Source organism: Macrotis lagotis, chromosome 7 (genome assembly GCF_037893015.1).
Source record: "Macrotis lagotis isolate mMagLag1 chromosome 7, bilby.v1.9.chrom.fasta, whole genome shotgun sequence".
NCBI classification, from domain to species: Eukaryota; Metazoa; Chordata; class Mammalia; order Peramelemorphia; family Peramelidae; genus Macrotis; species Macrotis lagotis.
In genome coordinates, this window is record NC_133664.1 from 127,060,885 (window position 1) to 127,088,463 (window position 27,579).

At 37.2% G+C, this 27,579-nt stretch overlaps 1 protein-coding gene across 1 annotated transcript; it reads left to right on the top strand.

Moving 5' to 3' along the window:
- Positions 1–33: 33 nt before the first annotated feature.
- Positions 34–27,330, top strand: GPR37 (G protein-coupled receptor 37). Its single transcript, XM_074193790.1, has 2 exons — positions 34–1,522; positions 26,024–27,330. Exons 1-2 carry the CDS (start codon positions 500–502, stop codon positions 26,840–26,842), a joined length of 1,842 nt encoding a protein of 613 aa, XP_074049891.1. The 5' UTR covers positions 34–499; the 3' UTR covers positions 26,843–27,330.
- Positions 27,331–27,579: the final 249 nt, after the last annotated feature.

Here is a 27,579-nt window from a genome sequence, read left to right on the forward strand (position 1 = left end):
AGGGTCCCGCCGCCCCGCGCCGCCCCCCCACCCCGGCCAACTTGGGGCAACTTTGAGTCGGGCCGCGGGCCGCCCCGCGCCGGCACCCCCGGGCGGGCGGAGCTTCGCGGGCGGCTCCGCGCAGCCCGGCTCCCGGGAGAGGAAGGTGTCTGGGGGAGGGGGCCCGCTGTGCCCGGTCTCCCGAGAGCTCCGCTTGCCGGCGGGTAAAGCTCCGCCGTGAGGACGTAAATAGGCGGCGGGAGCCGGAGCAACTGTTACCAAGAAGGCGGTCACCCGGGAGGGAGGAGGGAAAGGGGAGGAGCGTGGGGGGCCGGGGCGGGGGGCTGGTGCCTCGCGCTCGGAGCATCGATGCTGGCAGCGGGCAGAGGCGGGCGGCGCAACTTTCCGGAGGTCGCCGCCTGTTGGCTTCGCCCCCCGCCCCCGGCCCGGGGATGAGCAGAAGCCGGACGCAGTAGCGTCGGGGGGTCGCAGCCTTCTCCCGCTGGGGGCCCGCGGGGACATGCGCCTGGCCCTCGGCGGGCGGCAGGTGCCGGTCCTGAGGAGCCCCGCCATGCGGCCCCCGGGCGCGCCCCTGGCCTGCGCCCCGCGCCTCCTGCTGCTGCTGCAGCTGGCGGCGGCCCCGGCCCTGGCCCTGGGGAACCGGAGCGGGCCGGGCGCGCCGGCCTTGCCCGAGCTGACCCCGGAGCCGCGCGGCTGGCAAGTTTGGGGGTCGGGAGACGCGTGGCAGAAAGTGTGGTCCAGCCACCCCGGGGGAGCAGCCGGCGCCAAAGCGCCCCGAGGGGAGGAGGAGGAGGAAGAGGAGGAGGAGGAAGAGGGGGATGCGTTCCTGGAGCCTTTCGGGGAGCCGCCCGGGGCGCGCGGGGCTGCCCCGCAGAGGCGGCCTGGCCTCTGGCTGGTCCCCCTCAGGGCGGCGCTGATTAAGCTGCCAGTGGCCCTGAGGCTCTCCTTGGAGGCGGGGGCAGAGAAGCGCGTGGAGCCGGGGGGCCGCCCCGAGCGGAGGGTCCCCGGAACCCCGGAGCCCTTTTCCAGGTGGAGGAGAGCGGGGAAGCCCCACGGTGAGCCCCTGAGCAGCCCCCCAGTCCCGGGGAGCGAGGCGCGGGCGCGGGCGCCGGAGCGGGAGCCGGAGCCGGGGCCGCCGGCGGCCGGGCAGCCTCTGCCCCTCAACGGCTCCTCCGGAGAGGCGCTCCAGGAGCGGAGCGGCCCCCGCGCGGGGAACGGCACCGGCCGGCGGCCCAAGCTCAAGAACCCCTTCTACCCGCTGACCCGAGAGTCCTACGGCGCCTACGCCGTCATGTGCCTGTCCGTGGTGATCTTCGGCACCGGCATCATCGGCAACCTGGCGGTGATGTGCATCGTGTGCCACAACTACTACATGCGGAGCATCTCCAACTCGCTCCTGGCCAACCTGGCCTTCTGGGATTTCCTCATCATCTTCTTCTGCCTGCCGCTGGTCATCTTCCACGAGCTCACCAAGAAGTGGCTGCTGGAGGACTTCTCCTGCAAGATCGTGCCCTATCTCGAGGTAACGGAGCCCCGTACGCCCCCCTCCCTCCCCTCTCTCTGCCTCACCTTCCCGCCTCTGCCTGCTCACGCACACCTTTGAACGCGCTTGCGGGGGGGGGGGGGGCTGCTGATAGCAGGTCTAGACCACCCTGCCTGGTACTTGTGTCCGCCCCTCGGAGCCGCTCCGCTGTGCAGCACTGGGCTCGGCGCCTGTGACAGCGAACACCTGCATTGGCGGCGACCGCAAGCTGCCTCTCCAGCCAGGTGGCTTGGACCATCTGAACCCAGCAGGACGAGGAAAGAAACTTTTGTCTCTATCCAGGTCCCCACCCCCTTATTTCCACAGAGAAAATGTGGAAAGATCTATTGTGTGACAATCGGAATCAACTGCTTCTTTCCAGTCCTTCTTAAGAACTAGAGTTGAGGCAAATGTTTTCTACAAAGGTAGAAATTGCTTTCATGTTAAAAACTTAAATCGATCTCCCGGTCTCCCGGGTCACCTAAGATGCTCTGCCTTCCTCCCCAAGGTGATGGAAGCTGCCCCTCTCTCTCTCTCTCTCTCACTTTCTTCCCTCTCCCCTCAATTTCACAGCCTTTTTTTTTGTGTGTGCCTTTAAGGAAACTAAGCTTAAAAGGAGACCTGGGTCACTGTGAGACAAGATACTTAGTAGAGTTTATGTCCAACTCTGCTACATGTAACATTGCGCTCCACACTGATGTTAAGGGCTAATTTGCTTTAAAAAAAATTCTTTGTAGCTGACAATTTATAACTGTGGCGATTTCAAAGTGGAAAACTTTGGGCATCTAAGCAGGAACATAACCACCAAAATAGAACAACAACAACAACAAAAACCCAAACCAAATCAAATCCCACAAAACTTTTCTTCCTTCTGCAGTTACTGTCTTGAATGTGATGGTTGGAATTTGCTTTAAAAATGGCCTCTCACTTAAACAACAGCCATTGGAAAGTGCCCAAGTGCTCCTCTGCCAGTTGTGCTCCCAGCCAGCTGGCCCCTGCTTTGCTCCATTCAGATTGTCCAATTCACTTAAGGAAGCTGAAGAATTGAAACCTGTAAATATTACAGTAGCCCGGGATTCTTGCTAGTAGCAGTGTCAGGATCCCCTTGGTACATTATTCCTCTTCCTAAGATAGAAGAGAAGTTTCCTCCTGTTTAAAAGAACTAAAAACAGGAGGCAGTAAATCGCATGCTCTATAAGTCTGACCAAAACAGATAAGAGTTGCACTCCATGCCTGTTAAATTAATTGTCAACCTTTCTTTACCTAAGGTCCAGGATTTCAGTTGTTGCCAGGGGGCAATTAGCTTAGAAGTACATGATTTATCTGGGAGATAGTTCATTTCTGAATTGTGATCAACTTGGATTAATTTAAAGCAGTTAGATATATGAGGAGGTTTGCTGGTTAACTTGTCAGGGTCCATTCTATGTCATGATTTCTCTAATTTTCTCTAGAATCAATATGGGCCTTATTGATTAAAAAGTAACCTGTTGAGTCAACAGAATAGTCCAAAAGTGAGGGAGGAACCTATTGGCCTGTCTTGGGCTAAACATTAAAGACTGGCATAAAACTAGAAACTGGTATGAACTGGGGAGAAAATTAGAAAAATGGAAAATAAAAACCTATAAAGGTAAAAGGGACACAACACAACCACCTAGTTAAGAATGGAGCTTTCAAAATAAAACAGGAGAAAACAAAACTCAAGGTTACAGAAAATAAGTCATAAGAGAATCATTTAGTCACTGGTGAAATTCTATTCTCCTATATTGTATATTTTAATCCACCATGTGAAAGGCACACATAGTAGATATCTATGCTTGTCTCTGGGACACTTTAAGAAACACAAGATAGTGTAGTGAATAGATAATTGGACTTCAAAAAGCTCCACACTGGAATTCTAATGGAAATAGTTATTAGCTAAATGACCCTGGGCAATTCACTTAACTTTTCTGACCTCATAGTTTCCTTGGCTTTAAACTGAGGATTTTGGACTCGATGATCTCTAATATCCATAATCCTATGATTATAGGATAGCATAACATAGTTCATAGCATTTGTGAGTATATTTTCACTTTACTCTTATTGAGCTTCTTTTGATTTCTAAATGTCTTCTTGGAGAAAGTGGGACTTTTAGAATCTGCTGCCAGTGTCTACTCTTCTGCCTCCTACAATGCTCTGTTTTTTATTTTTTCTCTCTCTCTTAAACAAAAATTGTTTCTTTTATCTCTTCAAGGAAATTAGACTGGAAGGAATCCTTAGTTCATTCTCAGATTTTTATAGTAAATATTATAATAATTCATGCTTCTATAGTTTCTGGGGAAACTGAGATCCAGAGAGAACATGGGTACTTAGTTTCATAGTTGGGATTCAAACTTCAGTCCTTTTGTATTTTGGTTTTATTTTATTTTATTTTATGTTTGTGTCTTTTCATTCTTTTGGTTTTCAATTGGTGATTTATCTTTCTCTTTGTTCCTCAAGGATCTTTTCTGTATGCAAGGTATTCCTGATTGCTACGCAGTCTTTACTCTTGACTAAAGATTTCTAAAATACATTTAATAGCAAGATTTTAAAATACTAAACTCTCTGAAGTTTTATTGAAATTCCTATAAGCAAGTGCAAGCAGTAGAATTACAACTCTTGAATGTCAGAGGAAGGTGCAATTCTGCCTCTAGGAGACACTAACATCTTCCCCTGAGATGATTTTTCTAACTTGTGGGATTCCTTTTATTGACTGATAAAAATCAAAAGTCTATATAGTAAAAGTTGTATCCAATATTTCTCATTTTTTTAACCTTCTCCCCCTCTTTCCCTTCTCTTTTCTAAGAATTGGAAAATTCTATAACACTGAAGAACATGACCCACTTAATCATAACAACTTCCTTGTAATCCACTGTTAAGTGTTTAGTCCACTAGTCCTCTAGTCTAATGGTTTTCGTTGTACTTCTCATAAACTGACAGAAATTAAGAAATGATCAATTCAGTAAAGCTCAGTGATTTGTATTGGTAATCTCCATTTCATTAATTTTTTAAATCAGTAAATGTTCAATCTCTTTAAATTATACTCTTCAATTTATCATAAAAATGAATTTATGAACAAACCAAGCCAGACAGTCTTGACTTTAGTTACTGGAATAGAGCATTTAGTTCAGTCAAACGCCCATTTGAAGTTTTCTTGAAGTGGTTTACCATTGTCTTCTCTAGTTCTTTTTAGAGATGAGGAAACTGAAGCAAATAAGGTTTAGTGCCTTCCTCAGGGCCATACAGCTAGTAAATGTCTGAAGTCAGATATGAACTTGGAAAGATGAGTCTTTCCTGACTCCAGGCTGGATACACTATCCAGTTTGCCACCTAGGTTCTCCTAGAATAGAACATTAGAGAAATAATTAATAGACCTTTCAAAAAGGAACATTATTAAGAGCCAGTAATATCAATATTTTTATCAATAACAGGTTATGCCAGACTATTTTTATATCCTTTTCTGATAAAGTTACTAAGCTAATACATTGGGGAAATGCTGTAGATACAGTTTACCTAGATTTTAGCAAAGTATTTAATAAGGTATCAAACTATTGTGACGAAAAACATAGATAATAATACCACTACATTTATTAAGAACTTGTTGAATGACTGAACACATAAGTGCTATAAAGTCAGCCTAGTAAGGACAGTGGATTTCTCAGGGATCAGTTGTTGACCTCTGGTTGTTCAACCTTTTTTAGTAATGACTTGACCGAAGGCATAGATGGCTTGACTTTAAGCATACTCACTACATTTGTAAATGATATAAGGCTGGAAAAAATGGCTAATGAATTGGGGAAGAGCATCAGGTTCCAAAAAGATCTAGACAGGTTAGTATACTGAATAGGTCTAATCGACTAAAATGAGATTCATTAAGGGTAAATATGCAATCTTATCTTTGGATTAGAATAAGGGAAGCATAGTTTGTAGGAATAATGAGGTGATAATTTCTCTATACTATGACCACTTAGAGTAAATCTGGATTAATAGTTCATTTCTGGATATCATAAAGGACTCTGGCAACCTGAAGAGTGTCCAGGGGAAGGCAATCTGGGGTGGGGGTCATTGAAGGACACTGAATTCATGTCTAATCCTGGAAAAGAGAAAGTTCAAGTAACTGAAGTAGCTGATTTCAAGTATTTGAAAGGCTACCACATTAGAAGAGAGATTAGATTTGTTCTTTTTGGTCCCAGAAATTTTGGTTATAAGTGACAAAAACGCAGATTTAAGTTTGAAGACAGGACAAATTCACAATTGGAACTATCCCAAAAGTGTTTTTTTTTTTAAATTTACTTCTGTAAGTAGTATATTTCACTTCTTACCTAGACTTTATTCACTGAATGGGTGTTGTTTCAGACAAACTGAGATCTTGGGAAAGACCTTAGCTTAAAAACATCTCCTACTGTATCCAGGGTCATCTCCAGTTGTTCTGACCTATGTCTTACCATTAGACTCTGATGACTCTGGAGGATAAAGTGAGGATGATGACTTTACACAGCTCTGCCTAACTTAAATTCAGTCAAGACATCACCTTATTGATGTCATTGGTTGTCTTTGAGAATGAAGGACAACCAACAGTAAAATAGAGACTGGCTTGTCAGGTGGGTTCTTGTGGGAATTATTTTTCAGGCATGGGTTTCCAAATGACCACTGAGATTCCTTCCAATTCTGAAATTCAGTGATTCTATGATAATCCATTTTGTATATTCCTAAACTATCAACATTACTTTAGATCTTTAAAGGGAACTAAAAATTATTTATAGCCTTTCCTCTGATATTTTCCCATGACTTTTTGTTCTACCTGCCATAGCTTAAAAATACCCAGAAATTGTAGAAGTCTTATTCATATTTTCACCTTCTATGTTTCACCTTTAATCAGCTAATTTGCTTTTTCTCGCTTGCATAAGTTTTGTCATTTGTATTATTTTCTGCTATATTTCCCTTGCCTGTTGCTTTTCTATTCTTAGTTCCTTTTTAGCATGTATTTCTCTTTTAGCTTTTCTGTCCAAGCATTTCCTAAATTTACTTTGTGTGTTTGTGTGTGTGTGTGTGTGTGTGTGTGATGCCTATAACCAAAAAATAGAGTATCTTGGAGAGGACTAACGAATTAATAGAATCCAAATTTTACTTAGACCATGTGCCCCTGGGAGTCTAAAGTCTAAAAAGCAATACTCCTCCACACTACTTCAACACTTTCTGGAATATTGGCTTTCAAAATCTCCTAAGATTGCTCTTGTATTTTTGGACAACTAATTATTAGGAAGTTTTTCCCTATGTTGTTACCATATTCTTCTTTATAACTCTCCCAGGTGTTTAATCCTACTCTTGGGAGCCAACCAGAATAATTGGCATTCATCTTATACCTAATGGCCCTTCAAATATTTGAAGACAGTGTTCAGGTTCCTCCTGTCTATTCTTTTCAAGGCCACTGTGTATCATGATTTTCGCATGTTTTATTATCCTTATAACCTTAGATATTCTCTAGTTTATCTTTATGCTTCCTAAAATGTGGCACATAGAACTGAAAATGGTATTACAGAAATGGTCGGTCTAGGTCACAATGCAATATTTTGATTTTTTTTCCTCTTCCAATTTACAAGTTAAAGTTTATTTATATAAATAGTGACCTCACTACATGATAACCTCTTGATTTTTTTATAAGTACCACATATCAAAATTCACTTTAGCTTGTCAAACCCTATTGTAACATCATTCATTTATAACTATCTACTGCTCCCATAAGGATGTTTTATCTGGGGTCTTGTGCAGCCAATTTAGTGGAGAATACCATTCCTTTCCCTCTTAGGGTATTTTTCATAAAATTACAGATTTAGAGCTAGATTTGGAATAGGAGCCATAGATTCCTCCCCTGAGGATTTATCTCTCTATATAGCATCTATATATCTCTCTATATATAGCATCTCTAAGAAGTCATTTAATCTAATCCATATATAAACCATAGAGATGAAGTGACTAAAATCACTAGGATTTTAACGTCTTTTAACTTTCAGTCTCATACGTTACAAAATTTGCAATATAACTTGACTTCTTTCTTCATAGTCTCCACTATATATAACTTGTGTATGCTTTTGCCACTCCTTTCCCTGGCTTCTGTAAACTCCTTAAAGATAGAGATTGCATCTGATGACTTATTTTGTTCTTTTTGGAAGCTAATTTCCTATGTAGTACAACACAGATATTCAGGTGACTAGGCGAGAATGGAAGCATTATCTAGCCTCCCCTCCATTTTTAAACCTATGATTATATGATCATTATCTAATGGATTAAAGAGAAAACCATCTAGTCCAAATGATAACTGATCAGAAATCTTCTCTAAAAGATCTCTAAAAGCTTAGATGTAGGGCTAGATGGAACTGCAGGCATCATCTAGAACATTTCCTTCATTAAAGCAAGAAAAAATAAATCTGGAGAGAATACACATGAGAGTAAGCCCTAAAGCTGAAATTTAATCCAAGATTTTTGACATCAAATTCACTTCTTCTAATGCTCTCATAGATGTTCAACTCCAAACATAATTTACCATGCTCATGGAGTTATATATTTAAAACTGGAATGAAAGTTTAGTCCAATTCAATTTTCTGAGTTAATAGATGAGAAGACTATGGGAGGAAATATGTATGTATTTATTTTTAATCGATTTATTATTATTTTATTCCATAGAACAATTAATTTAGTTGAGTGACCAGTGAACCACAAATATTATGGTTACTTTTGGAAACAGATTCATATTATTTTATAACCAGATCTTGAGCAGCAAGTAATATATAAAGTGAAATTGCCTTTGTTGTGTTGAGTATGATAATTTGTAAATATTTTAAGTTTTCAATTTAATCATATTATTACTTATCTATTTAGAATCCTTTTCATTTTTAGTGTACCAGTGAAAATGTGCTATTTTAACTTAATGAGTCAACATTTATTTTTGTGTATAAGATATAACTAAAATCCAAACAAGCTGCTAGCTAATACTCATAGTCAGCAGAGAAGAGTAATTAGCAAATGGATTCATTATACATCTGTTTACACTACTATTAACAACATCAATTAATTATAATTACCCTCTTGCTTATATTTTAATTATGAGCATTGCAAAAATTTTAATTTGAATTCTATAAACTTTATATTTCCCAGTGGAGTCTCTTCTCACCGGAAGTACTCAAACAGAGATTCTATGATTACTTGTTTGTGATCTTTTAGAGAAGATTTCTGATCAGTTATCATTTGGACTAGATGGTTTTCTCTTTAATCCATTAGATAATGATCATATAATCATAGGTTTAAAAATGGAGGGGAGGCTATTGAATGTAACCCCCTTTTACAAATGGGGATGCTTACTTAGAATAGCACAGCTAGCAAATGATTGAGGTGAGAGTCAAACCTAGGCTTTCTTTACTTCAAGTCTTGCTTTTTAATCCATTAAATAGTATTGCCTCATAGATTCTATGATTCTAGAACTTTTTGCCTTAATTTAAATTGTATACAGACCTCTTAATCTCTCAGATGAAATGGAAACAGGAATACAACTCTTCTAATTATTCTTCCCTGCTGTAGATATTAATTTTCAATTTTTAGTTCTAATACATTCTCACATACATACACACACACAAACACACACACACACACACACACACACACACACATATATATATTTATATGTGAATATTATGTGAAGTTGCAGTTGAATCATGTCTGACTCTATGAACTAATTTGGGGTTTCCTTAGAATAGATATTGGAGTGGTTTGCCATTTCCAGTTAATTTTAGAGATGAGGAAGTTGAGGCAAGCAAGGTTAAGTGGCTTGCTCAGGGTCATACAATTAGTAAGTCTCTGAAGCCAGATTTGGACTCAGGAAGAGATCTATTATGGTCTATCTACTTTATTACATATGTTTTATATATATTATGTGTGTATGCATTTGTAGAAATACACATATTTCATATTTAGATCTATACTTATTTATAAATTATCTCTATATAGCATCTATAAATATGTACTACGCCAAGCTAAAATGACATTGTAATATAAATAGATTATTATTAACAAACTTTGTAGATAATTTAAATGGTTTAAATACTCTCAATGCTGATATTACATTGAGAGAGGGAAAGGGAGGGAGAGAGAGAGAGAGAGAGAGAGAGAGAGAGAGAGAGAGAGAGAGAGAGAGAGAGAAATGAACATTGGCCATAAAATAAATCTGGATTTTGGCAAAAAAATTCAGGCATTCATTTGAATAAAACTATTATTTTTCAGCTTACCATTTTTGCCCTGCATTTATATACATTTATAGTAGTTTTCAATTGCTTGACATTGACTGTTTTACTTGTAGGACCTGGTTAGATTTTTATTTTTAGCTAAAACTTTAAGAACTAGAGATTAAATTTTGTACTCTGTAGTTTTATCATATAGAATCTGAAAGTAAGTCAGTGATCTTTATAGCCTACATATGTGTAGAGGAGATTATTTTATGACCCTGATTCATAAAATGTTCTTTATCTCTTCCCAGGTTCTTTGCACTTAGAATACTAGAGATTCAGTGATAAAATGGTGCATTAAAGGAAGCTTTAACTACAGGACTGTGCACCAGGCCATTAAAGAGGTTCTGTGTCCCTGGGTAGCAAACAATCTCACATTAAGATTGACTGCATGATGTTTATTGCAGAAATATTTGGCTATGTGTTGACTCAGTTTTTGCCAAATTAATATTTTTAATGTAATTGATTCACTGGCTAGATTCACATTTAAGACCTTGACCTTTCTGTTAATCTTTCTTACTGCAATTTAGAGCACATAACCATACAGATAGGTGATTAATAGTAGAGAATGGTCAACTGAGAAACCTGGGCTCAGGGAGAAATCTATGGCTTCTATTCCAAACATCCCATTCCACTCAAACTTTCAGGGTTTTGGGAAGTGATAATGATGGAAGAAGTAAAAGTTAGTCTAGGGGTCATTGGTCTTGGAAAAATATGCCAAGGCTGTCTTGAAACTATCTCACATTATCTCTTATAGGTATGGAGAAGGAATGAAAATAAGAAAGGACTAACCATGTTAGGGCAGACTTCAGGGGAATTCCAAATGAAAGTAATAGATTATAGTGCTAGTTTCCCCCCTCCCAGATTCTAGGAAGCTAGCTCATCAGGGATTTTGGCTTCCACTTATTGAAATTATGTGAATTATATAATGATAAGGAAAGAAGTAGAGCTGAGGCTGAAGCCTGCTCTCGAACTCATGCTGAGAGAATCAGTGGCATCACCAAAACCTTTAGAAATCTCCTCTCTTTTGGTGTAAAATGTTCCAATTATGAAATTCTTTGGAGAACTATTTTCTTGTTATCATTTAACTTACCTGTAAGTGGGAGTTGGTTCAACTATTTTAAGAAGTTTGAGGGAGTTTGAAATTTTCAAAAGTATATTTTATTTTGATTACTAAAGTTTATATACCCACCTTTGAAATAGCCAGAGAAGTCATGCATTAATTCATTAAGAACACAGTTGTTGAATCCCTACTAGGTCAGAGTACTAGAGTAGGTGTTGGGGTATGAAAATGCAAAGAAGACTAAGACACAGTTCAGTCTCTCATGGAACTATGCCTAATAGAAGGACAATTACTTCAGTAAGTAAAATACAAAGATGTTGGTTGATGAGTGCACAAGGCAGAGCTATGGTGTTATGTTAGACCATTCAGATGAGAGAAAAATTTACTTCTGTATGGTTTAAAGCAGACTAGGGTGGATTGAACATGAGACCTAGAGGTCAGGAAGTTCCAGTCTAGCCTCTGATATACATTGTGTAACCCTGGTCAAGACAGCCTCACAATGTCTCTTTAACACTCAAAGTTGGAGGACAATTCCCTTAGTATCTGCCTTGATAAAGGAGTTTCCTCAATGGAGATTCCCTGTACCAGTGAAATCACAGGTCCAATCAAAAAATCAATGGGCCAAACACTATACTAGGTAATGGTAATATAGTTTTTGTCCTTAAGAAGCTTATTTTTTTAATATGTGTGTGCATGTGTGTGTTTGTGTGTGTGTATACATATATATGTATATATATATATATATATATATATATAAAATCTATCTATCTATCCATATATGGATGTAGATATAGACATGTTCAAATATATTATTCCAGTTATTGATCTAAAAAAACCTTTAAATCTAGGGATGGAAGGGAATCACGAGATCTAGTTCAACCATTTTCATTTTAGGTGAATAGAGTAAGGTCTAGAGAAGGTCAATGATGAGAATGTTGAAGTTGAGATTTGAATGCAGCTATAGATCCTGAGATCTTTTGCTTACTCTATATCACACCAGAGATATTTACTCCTTTTTTAGAGGGAAAAACTGAGTCTCATATAGATGGCCCATATTCCAAAACTGTCTTTAGATTTAGACAAATTGTCATGATCTCTAAGGGTCTTAACCTACTAAGAAGTTCCCATGCTGCCTTAATGATCTGGGTAAGGGGGAAGGGATTGCAAAAGTAACTTCATCAGATTGTGCTAAGAAGATCCAAGGTTCACATCAAGAATCTGCTGCTATCAGCAAGAAGGGGTAAAACAGCCCCCTCCACTTTTCCACATGACTGTTTGTTCTATCCTTAGTCTACATATTGTCCTTTGTCCAGCTCAGGGCTATTCTTCATGTTCCTACCAATCTGCTGTCACCTTTGAAAAAAATGTTAGGGAGAAGGATATAGAGACACAGTGTGATTTGGAACAAGCCCAGCACCCCTCCTAGGAATGGCCCTGACTCTCTCTGAAGTTTACTGTCAAGGTTTCACAGGTAGTAATTGAATTACGGCCATTCTGTTCTCTTGACTAGGCTAGTTATCTCTCTATATCAGAATAATTACATTCAATGAAAACAATTTGGTCCTTAGATTTTGATAAGTTTTTTTTTAAAAATATTAAACATTAAAATTCATTCTTTCTGTTTTGGTAAGAGAACAAAGGTATTTTCTGTGAAAACTTTCCAAAAGGTTTTTAATGTATGGTGACGGTCTGCATAGGGTAAAATCACAAATGAGATTTAATCTTAAATGGTCTAGAAGAAGCATTTCTTTAGTTCATTAATAGTGTTTGTTGTGTCATGAATTCTGATAGGTAGATCATAGTCCTAATAAGACTGAGGCCCCCAGTTTAATTCTTGTTTGAGGAGATAAACTTCAGTGTGTTCTGTGTTCCATAGTCAGATTCTAGAGTCCTAGGAAATACTGGGAAACAGATGAAATTTAATTTTGACACTCCTTGTTTTCTCTTTTTGGAGTATTTAACATTTTAATTTCATTTCAGAGTCCCTACTTTCCATGTTCTTCTGCCCACTGCTGTTTTATCCTTCATTCCTCCAAGGCATTCTTGATGTCTCAGGTCTAGCTTGTATTGGGTAAAGAGTCTGCAAACTTAATTCACATGATAGATTTAGGGCTGAAAGGGACCTTAGAGGTTATCTAGTTCAACCCCTTCTCTTTACAGATGAAGAAAATGAAGATCTAAAAGGTTAATTGAGCTCATATTGTTTGGGATTTGAACCAAAGTCCTCTTGTTATAAATTCAGGACTCAGATATCAGAGATTTAAAGACATTATGTCTTCTGGACCACATGGAGAGGAATATGGCCTTGCACTTTTAAACATAAATGGAACTCTTTTTGGGGAAGTCTCTCTATAACCCTCTTCCAGTTTCTAGGTCCCTCCCCTTCTCAAAATTACATTGTAGACACACACACACATGCACATATACATTCAGACTATTTCTGACTGCTATTTTCACAGACTTGTAGCTGGAAGAAAGAGATCTTCTTGCTTGACCACATAGGTTATCTGTTCAGTTAGCAAAAAGATTTTTTTTGATTTGCAGTCATGTCAAGACTGTCACATATGCATCAAGACTTCATTCTCTGGTTGAACTTAAGGCTAGGATTAACAAAAGCAATCTTTTCATTCACTCAGCAGCAGCTGATGTTTTTAAAAAGCTTTAAAACTGACTAGAGCAACAGATAGTACAGATGGTTGTTATATTGCATTTTAATAAGAAATATATTAATATTTAAAATTTAAATGATAACCTTTTAAAGTTCTTTGTAAGTTTGCAACATTTATATTTCTGAAGTTATTAAAATATCACACCAAGATATGTTAGGGGGATGCCATGTGTGTGTGTGTGTGTGTGTGTGTGTGTAGCTTACTTATACAGTGTACAAGTTGTTTCCTCCAAACAGGATAGAAGCTCCTTGATGGCAGAGATTTTTTATTTTTTTACTTTAATATTCATAGTGTCTGGCTTATACTAGGTGTTTAATAAACATTTGTTGAATTGAGGGAGGCTTACAGTCATCTCTAAAATTACACTCTGGACAGCAAACAATATATGTCATCCCTGACAGGGAGGAGCATTTGAGAAAATGTTAATGAGTCAGTGAAAATATATTAGCACCCTTGGAAAAAAAATCCAAGCACATATGTTTCTGGTAGTGGAACAGGAGTATCATCATTGGATTCCTTAGAAGAGACCGTAGATCTTAGGGAGAATTTAGTTTTGCTTTATTTTAGCAAAGGTGTTTTGTTTTGAAATCCTTTGCTAATTATTCACAAAATATGAACTATTGAATATTTGAGTTATTTCCTATGAATTAAATTCCTGTTGGTGGCACAGTTTAAGACAAAGGAAAATATTTCTTTTATGTATTTTTCAGGATAAAGTATCATTGCTGATAGAGTTGTAACAGTGAGAAGCCCTCAGTAAACACCTCAGTGAGATAACTAAATTTGTACAAACTAGACATACTATGCCATTGATACTATGATTGGTGAAATGTTTTGACTGTGGTACTCTGTAATCATGAAGGGGAAAATAAAAACCCTCATGTATCCTGGATCACCTCTTTAGAACTAAAGTGCTCATAGAAACCATCCAGAACATCTCATTTTATTCATGAAAACTGAAGCTAAATGAGATTACGGGTCTTGCCTAATGTCACACAGATAGTTAGTGGAAGAATTGAAATCTGAACACAGTTCCTCTCACTCCAAATTTTTTCTTTCTTTGTGTACTATGCTGCTTCCATGGTTCTCTCTAAAATGGTGACCGGTGAAGGTGATTAGAATTATTTTAAAGTTTATTACAGAGAGTTAATAGGTTGGAAGAAAGAGGAGAATAAAAAAATGGAGCAATTATGCCAGCCTATTCCTTTTCTTCATAGACTCTTTCTTCACATGAATTTAAGGCTGTAATTATGTAGTGAAATAGGCTTTGTCCAAATGATCTGACATGATTTTAATGCTGTGGTGAGTATGCATGTGTGTCAAAGAAAACCACAATGATATTAAAAAAGAAAGGAAAAAAGTCCTCCTTTACTGTGCCTGGCTGGCCATGAAACCTTTCCCCCAGAGAGGTATATAATTGTGGAGATGAGACAATCTCTTCCATTCTGTCCCAACTTTGATTTAATTAACCCATTTTAAGTGTTCATTGTCAATGTCACTGCTTGTATTCACTCAAAAGCGCAAACTTTTCATAAAAGGTTATCAAATCACAGAAGTCTGATAGAGAGGTAGGCACCATTTTTTTGAGTCACACAAAAAAGAGAAACAGAATCTCCCCTGTGGTGTTTGAGGTCTCTTTGGAAAAGAAATGTCAATTCAGTCCTGAAAAATGTAGAAAGATTATGTTGTTCAGTCATTTTCAGTTGTGTACTGCTCTTTGGGATCCTATTTAGGGTTTTATTGAAAAAGTCCCTGGAATGATTTGCCATTTCCTTCTCCAGCTCTGTTTACAGATGAGGAAACTGAGGCAAAAGGGGTTTAAGTGTCTTGTCCACAGTCACACATCTAGTGATGTCTAAGGCCAGATTTGAACTCAGGATAATGAGCCTTACTGACTCCAGGTTTGTCACTGTGTCCAGTGCGCCATCTATTAAACCAAATCACTAGAATACAAACTAAAATCATATTGGCTATGACACTGTAGAATAGTCTACATTTAGTAGATTATTTAGTTAGAGGACTTAAATGCAGATACTTTTTCCTCTACTTACTATGTCACTTTAGAAAATGCAAAGTCTAGGAGCTTCAAGTTTTATTATCAGTGAACGGAGGGAGTTATTAGACTAGATATGTTGTTTCTAGAATTTTAAGAAAACTATCCTCAGTATACATCCTCTTTTCTCCTATTAGACCCATTAAAATAACTTATAATAGAAACCATATATCTTCAATACTTTAATACTTTTATTATGTCAGTATGGGCACTCTGTTAGCTTTCATGGATCTTGATTATTTCAATTTAATAAATATTTTCATGAGTTGCTGTAGCAAAAAAGAAGAAAATGGAGAAGAAAGGAAGGAAAAGAGAGAATGAAAGGAAAGAAAGAAGGGAAGAAGGAAAGGAAGAAATAAAGAGAGAAGGGTAGGGAAAAGGTGAGGAAAGGGGGAGAGAGAGAGAGAATTCTCTAATTTTATCAGTCTGGGTGGTCACTTCACTGATGAAAATCTCAACACTTCTTCACCTTACCTTTTTGAATTTCTATAGCTTATAGAATTTGGGTAGCCAAGTTGTAGTGATACAGTTTTCTGGATTTAAGTAAATTAAATCTCAGGTAATAGATTTATAATCTTTTTGTGTAGCTGAAGTCTTTCTAGTTTGGTGGGACCTGCCAACATGGAATAGTGATGTAATGTTAGACTTTGAGTCAGGAGATACATATATATATATATATATATATATATATATATATATATATATATATATATTTAAATTCTGACTCATACACTTACTACTCTGATAGTGATCATAAGTCACTTAATCTTTTAGAATCTCAAATTCCTCCTCTATAAAATGGGGGTAGTAAGTTACACCATTTACTTCACAGTATTACTGTTTGCAAAACTTAAGGTTCCTTTTAAGTGTGAGCTATTCATTATTCCTTTCTAGCATGTTAGGAACATCTTGATTCAGATCCCATTATGGCCCTTATGCTATGACCATGAGCAAGACACTTAACCTCTTTCTGTTGGCCTGCCTTCAGTTTATAATCAGGCAATGAACATGACTGATGGAGGAAATACTATCCCATTACATTAGCTAAAAATAAAGTTTTCTTATTAATACTTTTATTTTAGAGCAGATGTTCTTAAACTGAGGTTCCTAAACTTTCCCCCCTTTGGACACCTGTGTTTTAGTACAATTCATTTCTCTTTGTAAGCCTATGTATTTCCTTTTATTCACTTAACAACATTATTCTGAGAAGGAATCCATAGATTCACTAGCCTGACAAAGGGGTCTAGGACATTCCCCCTCAAAAAAAAGTTAAGTACTTTATCTTATCTTAGATCCTCACTTTGTACACAAAGAATGGTACCAAGGGCTGTATACTTCAATATATTTCCAAAGCATAATACAATTTGTTCTGGAACCAAATGAACATGATCTTGGATTTAAAGAAATTTCATTTGTACTAAAAAAGAATATTTTCATCTCTTTATAAACTTTACTTTTGATTAAATTTTTTCAGGGAATTCAAGCTTACAATTAAGTTGTCCTTCAAAAATAGGGATTTATCTCAATATGCTCATTGTGTATTCTTCCTTTTGATATTGAGATAGAATTATTGATTTGTGCTAGAAGGCTTCCAAAAGACTTTGCTTGTTTTTCAACAGTGGAACCTTTATTTAGTCTGCATTGTCTCTTTCAACAGTATCATTTTCACAGTTGGCTTACTCTTGCTCCTGATTGTTTTCCCTTCCCCTGTTTTGTTTGCATTAAAACTCTCCACAGTGGATCAATTTCTATGGCAGGATCCCAGCAGATTACTCTTTTCCCAAAGAATACTTTTTCGTTTCCCCAGTACCCATTGATTGAGAGGAATTTAATGTAATATTGCTACCACAACAAAACAAAATGCAATGGGTCAAATTCTTCCTATTTGTGCAAGTCACTCCCTGCTATTAAGTTGGATAAATAGTCTGAGGTTATCAAATACCCATTCCCCCACCAAGGAGATAAAAGAGCTTCATATATAAGTGTGCTTTTGTGAAAACTTAAAAAATTGCTGGTTTTGAAATCCCTAATGGTGAATAGATTATTACAGTTTTCTTCCTGTATGAAGACAAATAATGATAATGATGATGATAGCAACAAAGACAATGATAATAATAGCTATTATTTATATAATACCTGGACAGCTAGGTGGCACAATAGATATAGCACTGGGCTTGGAAACAGGAAGACTTACCTTTATGAGTCCCACTAAGGCCTCAGACACTTACTAGTTGTATGACCCTTGGCAAGGCACTTGACCCTGTTTGCTGACTCATTATCTATTAAATCAACTGGGGAAAGAAATGATTATCTTTACCAAGAAAAAAAACCTTCATTATTTTCATTATCTTTACTAAGAAAAAAATCTAAAATGGGTCACAATGAATGGTACACAAAAATACACAGCTGAACAACAATATAGCTTATAATGTATCAGAAACCATTATAAATATTCTCTCATTTTATCCTTATAACCATCTTGAAAGAGAGCTGTTATTATTCTCATTTTCAGAAACTGAGAGAAGTAGAGGTTAAACCACTTGCCCAGGATCACAGATCATCCTGACTCCAACAACACCTTAGCCACTACACCACCTAGTACTAGTCAGGTGGCGACATTTTTATTTTGGACATAGGGCATTTTTTTTATCCATGACAGAACACTCTTGGATGATCTCTCTCTCTTGTTCGTATTAACAAGTTATTGCTAAGAATTAAAGAGATCAGAAAAAGCTGGACATGACCAAACAGCATTTTAATAAACCTGGAAATATAGACTGGGGCCAGGTGGTAAAAGATTTTGAATAAGAGGAATTGGGTATTTGAGCCTAGGGGAATAATGAATTACCAGAGCTTCTCGAGCAGGTGAATGACATGTTTAGAGGTAAGAGGATACCTCTGCAGAGGATAAAAAATAAATATCAGTATGTCTTTTATTTCTTTATACTGGTGTTGTACCACATTTGGGAAGTCAAACCTAGGAATAGCCTGCAAAAATTTTCCACTGGCTTTAAAAAAATGTGTGTAATTAGCCATGTAGGACCTCATCTTTTTCATTAATTCAATAAGCATTTATCAAAGTCCTACTTACTATGTGTCAGATACTACGCTAGATGCCATGGATACAAAGGTAAATATAAAATGGCCTCTGTCCTCAAGAAATTTAAGTGTCTGCAGGTAAATATTTGCAAAATAAATTTAGATGGGGTGGGGATAAGAACAAATATCTTGTGAGAGGTGGTACTTGAGTTGAGCCTTGATGATTTCTGTGATGCAGAGGTGAAGAAGAAATACATTCCAGATTTGAAGACAGCCTGAACAAAAAAATAAGAACCAAGAAATGGAGTGTCACACACATGGGAAGAAGCAAGTAAGTTGAAAGGTAGAGAGGGCTTAAAGGAAAGGCATTTCAATAATGCAGTGGTCAGGTTGCTGAACCTGCAGTCAGGAAGACTTTTTTACCCTTTTTCAAATTTTGCCTCAGACACTGACTAGTTGTGTGACCTTGGTCAAGTGACTTAACCCTCTTTGCCTCAGTTTTTTTCATCTGTAAAATGAGCTGGAGAAGGAAATGGTAAACTACTTCAGGATCCTTGTCAAGAAAATCCCAACTGAGTCATGAAGAGTTGGACATGACTGAACAACATTTCAGTAAGCTTGGAAATATAGACTGGAGTTAGGTGATAAGACTTTAAATAAGAGGAATTGGTTCTTGATCCTAGAGATAATTGTGAATTCCTAGAACTTCTTGTCTATGACATGTTTAAACTTCTACTTTAGGAATATGAATTCATCAGAAGGCAGATTAGAGATGGGAAGAGAAAGATTGAAGATCAGTTAGGAAGCAATCGCAGTAGTCCAAGCAAGAGAGCATAAGAAGCCAGATTAATGGTGGCCATGACAATGGTGGAAAGAGGATGGATAGAAAGGATATTGCTGAAAAAGAAGTGAATGAAACTTGACAACCAACTGGATATGTGAAGGGGGGGCAAGGATGACTTAAAGGTAGCAAAGCCTGGTGATTGGTAGGGTGGTGGTACCCTTCACAAGAAATTAGGAGAAGGGAGAGTTATTTTTGGTTTTGTTTGGGTGGGAGGGAGGATAATGAATTCTACTTATTAAATACTTTTGTAATCTTGCCTATAGTAGAAATAAATGATAGACCTTAGATTCTAGTACAGAAGCAAAAAGGGGAAATGAAGACCAACAGAAAGAAAAAGTGAAATTAAAATGATTACTATAGTAGGAGAAGAGTACGGAAAGTGGAAGAGAGACAAAGAAGGTGCAAAGAACTGAGTCATCCATAATTACCAGTAGTCACATTTTGTAGAACCAAAGCATGGCTTGTTTCTTCTGGTTTGGTTTTTTTTTGAGTTTAAAGATTTTCTTTGAGTTCTACAATTTTTCTCCTAATCTTACTTCCCTCCCCCACCCCCCACAAGGCAATTTTCCAGTCTTTACATTGTTTCCATGGTATACATTGATCCAGATTGAATGTGATGAGAGAGAAATCATATCCTTAAGGAAGAAGCATAAAGTAAAAGAGATAGCAAGATCAGACAATAAGATATCAGATTTTTTTCCCCCTAAATTAAAGGTAATAGTCCTTGGTCTTTGTTCAAACTCCACAGTTCTTTCCTCTGGATACAGATGGTATTCTCCATCACAGACAACCCCAAATTGTCCCTGATTGTTTCACTGATGGAACGAGCAGGTCCATCAAGGTTGATCATCACCCCGATGTTGCTGTTAGGGTGTACAATGTTTTTCTGGTTCTGCTCATCTCACTCAGCATCAGTTCACTCAGTAAATCCCTCCAGGCTTCCCTGATTTCCCATCCCTCCTGGTTTCTAATAGAACAATCATGTTCCATGACATACATATACCACAGTTTGCTAAGCCACTCCTCAATTGAAGGACATTTACTTGATTTCAAATTCTTTGCCAACACAAACAGGGCTGCTTTGAATATTTTTGTACAAGTGATGTTTGTACCCTTTTTCATCATCTCTTCAGGTTATAGGCTTAGTAGTGGTATTGCTGGATCAAAGGGTATGCACATTTTTGTTGCCCTTTGGGCATAGTTTCAGAGTGCTCTCCAGAAAGGTTGGATGAGTTCACAGTTCCACTGACAATGTATTAGTATGCCAGATTTCCCACAACCCTTCCAATAATGATCATTATCCTCTCTTCTAAGTACTATTCTGGAGTAAAACCAGAGCAAGGTAGAGGGGATGACTGGGTTCATAAAGGACAGCTCCTTAGGATGTATATTCAACATCTCACTCTTATCTTCTCTACAGTCAGACAAAAAGGGATATCTTTTCCCATACTCATATAAATCAAAACCTAAAATTTTTCTTCTGAGTGTCCTGTACAACAAAAACAATTGTTTAGGCAGAAGGTGAAAAGAGATGTGCTTTTAGCTTTCCTTTATAACATAGAAGGATAAAAAATGACTTAATTTTTAATTAGCATTTTAAAATTTGGTAACCTTGCTTTTCTGCTTGGGTGCCACTCCCTATAAAATTTTCAATATGTCCCCAAAATTGAATTCTAATTTTCTAATTACATCTAATTTTTTTTACTATACATTTTTCTCTGATCTTGAAAATTCACTAAATTAATACTCTAACCTATTAAAATGTTTACATATCTGTTTTTGTCACTATTAATTATTTCTTCTGTTGAAGTTTAATTAATATGAGATTGCATCTTACTCATATCATTTCTCTCAGGACTGCTTCCAAGAAAGACATAACATTTTGTGGTGACACTGAAATTCATCAATCAGACATGGTTATTAAATACTGAAGATTCAGTATTCATGATAATTTTATAATTGTCTATAATTGTGCCATTCATCTTGGAGGAATTTTTAATGAACTGTTCATAAACAAATGCATTTCAAAATTATGGCAGAAATCATTGTGTTGCCCATTTTATAAAGGAAGTTAAATATGTCAGGTCATCTCAAGTTTGGATAAGCACAATTTATATAGCACCAACCAATATCCAAATGATTTTATAAGTTAACTAATGAGTCATGCAATTTATTCATTATAAATGTTTCTAAATTATAAATGATTTGGAGAAACACTGAGATCACTTTAATAGAATTCATAATCATTCCATGACATCTGAAATATAAGTGAATTTAGGGAGAAAAATAAACTATCAGAAAAGGAAAACTACATTCATGTCCCTCCTTAATTATAATAGAAAATTTAGCATAAAACCTCATTATATTATTGTAAGGTTCAAGTAGTACAATATATGTAAAATACCTATGACCTTAAAGCATGTAATTCTTATAAACTTTTTTTTTATAGCTAACAGCCTTTCATCATATATATACTCTTTTATAAATTAATAAAAAACAAGATGGAAAATATTTTTGACAGGAGTACTCTGCCATAGCATAACTCCTCATATATTCATAAATTATTTCCCCAATTCTATGTCAAATAATTCAGTATGAAGTGGTAGAAAGGAAATGAGATTGGGAATCCAAAGACTTACTTCAGGACCTGGCTCTTCCAAGTCATTTTAGATCTCTAGACCTCAGACTTCCCAGGTAAAATGTCAGGGTTGAGTTCTGTTTTCTCTTTCATTTCCATATTTCCATTCTGCTTTGAATCAGTTTTTTTTTTGGTTTCTACCACAGAGTACTGTTTGTTTTGACACCATTAAAGATGGTGACCATTGATGTGACACCATTAAAGATAGAAAAAAAAATTAATGTGCTATGGAGGCTGTAGATTTTGAAGGAGTTCTAGAATGTTTAACCTCTCCTCACTCAATCATTGGTCCCTTTTATCTTCAATCCACTAGATGCTTGATTGTAAAATGAGGTCCTTCATTCCATCAATTAACCCATAGATTATATGTTAAAACCTTGCTGGTAAGAGAAAATGCCTTCAAACAAAGGTGAGATGTAAATTTCTGCTATGAATTGTGTTCCACAGTTGTCTTATTTCCCCTCATATTTAGACTGTTTGGATCAGTTTGTCTGAAATATTCTTTGAAACTCTGCAAATCCATCAAAAACATGGTTGGTACCAATTAAACTTTGATAATATTATAGTACTCAGAATATTGTGTTTCTCACCACTGGTTCTGGAGTCAGAAGATCTGGTCTCAGTTTTGATGTTTACTATTCGAGGGACCTTGGACAAGTCACACTTAAACCCATTTGGGGCATCTACAAAATAAGAGAATTGAATGTGATGCCTTAGAGAATCCTACCATGCTTTTAGTGAATTACACTGTAAAATCTTATATAAAGGGGAGTTTCATGGTATGGTGAGAAGAACCCTAAAGAAGGAACTAGTTATTGTTTAATCATTTTCCACTGGTGTCCAACTTTTTGTGATCCCAGATAGGGTTTTCTTAGCAAAAACACTGGAGTGGTTTTGCCATTTCCTTCTCCAAATTACTTTACAGATGAGGAAACAGAGGCAAACAGGATTAAGTGACTTGCCTAAGGTCACACACGACCAGTAAGTGACTGAGATTAGATTTGAACTCAGTTCTTCCTGATACCAAGCCTGGTACTCTTTCCATTGTACCTTTTGAGTTCCAGTTGACTCTGACTTTGGAGAAGCTGCTAAACTCTTCTAAGGTTTTTATCTGGAAAATAAGGGGATTTTACTGGATGATCTCTAAGGTCTTTTCCAGATCCATCAGCATGCTCTATAATAATGTTCTTATTGGGACATCCAGGCAGTGCCAAGTCTGGATTCAGGAAGACTTGTTTTCCTAAATTCCTAAGCTAGAGAAGGAAATGGCAAACCATACCAGTATTTTGCCAAGAAAACCCCAAATGGGGTCAAGAAAAATGGAACATGTCTGAACCACAGTAACAAGAACTTTTTTGTTGGAGCCTTTTAATGACCTTACTTTCTCTATTTTAAAATTTTTTAAAAATAATTTATTTTATATTTATATTTTATAATTTCCAATTTCTAAGTTAAATGATCATAAAATAATTTATTCTAAAATTATCCCATTTCATCCACGAAATAATAGGATCTATACTTGTGAAACAAAATGTGCTTCTCAACCTGCATCTTACTATGCTTCATTATGGTGAAGAGATGACTTGATGCTCTAGAATAGTGCTTTATCCTGCCTAGTAGAGGCTGAGGAGGTTAAAAGCTGACTCCAAGGGATTTGTAATCAAAAAAAATCAGAGGGAGGAGGGCCAGACACATATCCCCTTTCACCCTTTCTATCTAATTATGAGGCTTCAACACATCTGTCTAAAACAAATAGCACTATTTGAACTCTCTATCCCTTCCCATTCCCTTCCTTATAGGGCAAATCATCTACTTAGAGTAGTTATAACCTAATTGTAATTTGAGTACTTATAATAGGAGCTACAGGTTTAGGTGCCACTGGCAAAATTACTCAGCCATTCATTCCTGAGAGTGAATTCTGTACTCTGGAACAATGACCAGTGAGCATCAATCTCCCCACTCCACTTTCCATTATCAGTGGGATAGAATGAGCAGATATGGATGGATTGTGATTTCCACCATAGATCCCATTACATTTTCTTTCCCCAAATACACCCCCCTACTAAACTTCCCACTTCCTATTAAAGGTATTACTGTCCTTACAGCTATTTAAATTCTTAATGTTGGTGCCATCCTTGATTCTAATGTTTTGTTATTCACAATCAGTTGCCAAACATTGTCTTTTCTATCTTCAGCATCTGTTGTAATATCTAGATCTATTTTTCCTCCATTCACAAGACCACCAGCCTAATTCATTAACATCATCATAATTTCTTACCTAAGATTATTCCATTAGCCTCTGAAATTTCTCCTTTATTTACATAGCTAAAATGATTATTTTTCTAAAGTACAAATCTGAACACATTATTTCCCCTTTTAAACAAACTTTAGGGGGCTCCCTATTGACTCTAGGTTCAAATATTGTCATTTTTGTCATTTATATTTCTATGCAGACTTTATAATATGCATAAATATTACAACAGATTCATTTCTCTAATCCATACATGGGTAGCTAGATGGTGCAAATGAGGTATTTAGGAGGAGCTGAGTTCAAATCCAATCTCAGATATTTACTAGCTGGGTGATCTTGGGCAAGTCACTTAACCCTGATTCCTCACATCCAGGGCCATTTCTAGTCATCCTCACTCATATCTAGCTACTGGACGCAGATGGCTCCAGAGGAAAAAGTGAGGTGACTTAGCATAACACCCCCCCATTTAAATCCAATTCACTTGAATGTCATGACATCACTTCCCTGATGTCATGGTCTTCTTTGGAAATGAAGGGCAAACATAGTAATTCATAAATAAGTAAACATATGCATATGTACATACCCATACATACAATATACATATACTCCCCTACAAAGGGGGAGGTGTACTCATAAATGTTTATTGATAAGGACGAATGATCAAAATTGGACACCACTGCTCTGGGAGGCCATGCCATCAGAATGCAATCTCTATCTACAACATTGGAAAAATCTATGAAAATTGGATTGGTCTTACCTTGACCCTGGAAAAGAATTGAGAAAATTTACCCTTCCCTACCTCTTTTCAGAAGTTTGAGTTGAATGGATGAAATTTTGCAAATCACACAGTTGATATAGTGGTTTGTTTTACTGAACTAGTTTTTCTCTTTTTTTAAAATAATCTTTGTTATAAGGGATGGATAACTGGGTAGGGAGAAGCAGAGGGAGATATTCAGATATGAAGGTAATCAAAAAGTAAAAGATCAGTAAAAATAATAGTAGCCCATAAACAAAGAAAATGAGTTTGATGCTGGACTATATGTTTCTTGTCTAAGGATCAACCTAGTAAAGTTTAGAAAAGTTTATCACCAGACATTTGGCCATGAAGTGTTCAACATCCCCCTCCCCACCAGCTACAGCAACAATTTATGCAGATAGTCTGTTTGAACAGAAAAATTGTAAATTTTTATCAGTGTTAGGAATCCCCATGGCAAGTAAAGCATGTTTTCTCAAAGTATTGACATAACATAATGAATTTCCCTGAACCATCCATATATTTTTATCTGGGAACCCAATGGCATACATTTCCAAGATGGATACCTAGAATTAAAGTTATAACTTTAATTGTGGCCATGGATCAAAATAAAAACTATTATCAGGTAACTGTAATGGAGATTCTTTTGGGGGGCTATTATTTGGATTCAATGGCTTCTGATGTTTCTTTGAATTCTAATATTTTATGATTCAGATTCTGTGCATATCAGAACTATTTAAGTGGATGAGATGGGGAAATTAAAGATTTTTTCCTAATGAAAAGGAAAGAAGCAATAGGTTCTGGCTTCCTTTTTTGAATTAATGACCAACTTATGTTCCATTTTTTTTTTGTATTTTGGGCATTCGCAATGGATTAAAATGTGTTTCCCTTCCCTTTCACAGGTTGCTTCACTAGGAGTCACTACATTCACCTTATGCGCTCTGTGTATAGACCGTTTCCGGGCTGCCACTAATGTTCAGATGTACTATGAGATGATTGAAAACTGCAGTTCCACCACTGCCAAGCTAGCTGTTATTTGGGTTGGGGCTTTACTCTTAGCACTCCCAGAAGTTGTCTTGCGGCAGCTCAGCAAGGAAGACTTGGGTTTTAGCGACAGAGTTCCAGCGGAAAGGTGCATCATCAAGATTTCACCTGACCTCCCAGATACCATCTATGTCTTAGCTCTCACCTATGACAGTGCAAGACTCTGGTGGTACTTTGGCTGCTATTTTTGCTTGCCTACACTTTTCACTATCACCTGCTCCCTTGTGACTGCAAGGAAAATCCGAAAAGCTGAGAAGGCTTGCACCAGGGGGAACAAGAGACAGATTCAGCTTGAAAGCCAGATGAACTGCACCGTAGTCGCCTTGACCATTTTATATGGATTTTGCATCATTCCTGAGAATATCTGCAACATTGTCACAGCCTACATGGCCACTGGGGTCTCAGAGCAGACGATGGACCTTCTCCATATCATTAGTCAGTTTCTTCTGTTTTTCAAGTCTTGTGTCACCCCTGTCCTCCTTTTCTGTCTTTGTAAACCTTTCAGTCGGGCCTTCATGGAATGTTGCTGCTGCTGCTGTGATGAGTGTATTCAAAAGTCTTCAACAGTGACCAGTGATGACAATGATAATGAGTACACTACAGAACTAGAGCTTTCTCCTTTTAGTACCATACGTCGGGAAATGTCAACTTTTGCATCTGTTGGGAGCCACTGTTGAGTGACTCCTTATTTTTAATTTTATGAAGATTTTTACTTCCTTTTTCCTTACTGGAAAAAATTGCAAAAAAAAATAAATAAAAATAAAATTATATATAGTAGACTGATTTTGCATATTAACACATATGCTTTATTGAGGGGAAAAGAGTGATGTTTAGTTATTTAAGAAAAAAGAGCAAACCAACCAATAGTTTTAGATCATTTTTATTCAGTATGGTGCTAATATTTTATTTGAAAAACAAATTATTGCACCTTAATTTAAGTATTCATTAGTTTTTTATAAATATAATCATTGTCCATTGAGTATAGTTATGTGATTTTATAAGACGTTTTATGTAAAGATGTGGTTGAAAGTATTGTGTATTATATTGTGAGATGATGGAGTTAAAAATTCTCAAAGTAGCATAAAATAAATTGCATTTTATTATTTAATTTCATTGTCAACCTACTTTTAACAAAGACCCAATAAATTTCTTTCAATTTCCTTAATCAGAGATTATTTATTTTATATAAAAAATGTAGATTGACCTATTTAATCTTTCATTAATTTTCATTCCTTTTGAGGTAAGCACCTAGTTTGTTATAGAGATGTATTTCCCATGATGCTTGCTTTACCAGGATGTTTTTTTAAATATATATTATTCTCTAAATATAATGATAATAATAATAATAATGATAATAATAATAACAGCTAACCTAAGTGCTTACCATGATCCAAGGACATAAATACTTTATAAT

Excerpts from the sequence above, each read along its gene's own strand:
- GPR37 (XM_074193790.1), top strand. The coding sequence starts at position 500 with ATGCGCCTGGCCCTCGGCGGGCGGCAGGTGCCGGTCCTGAGGAGCCCC. Across the intron at positions 1,523-26,023 it reads AGATCGTGCCCTATCTCGAG|GTTGCTTCACTAGGAGTCAC; the intron begins GTAACGGAGCCC and ends TCCCTTTCACAG.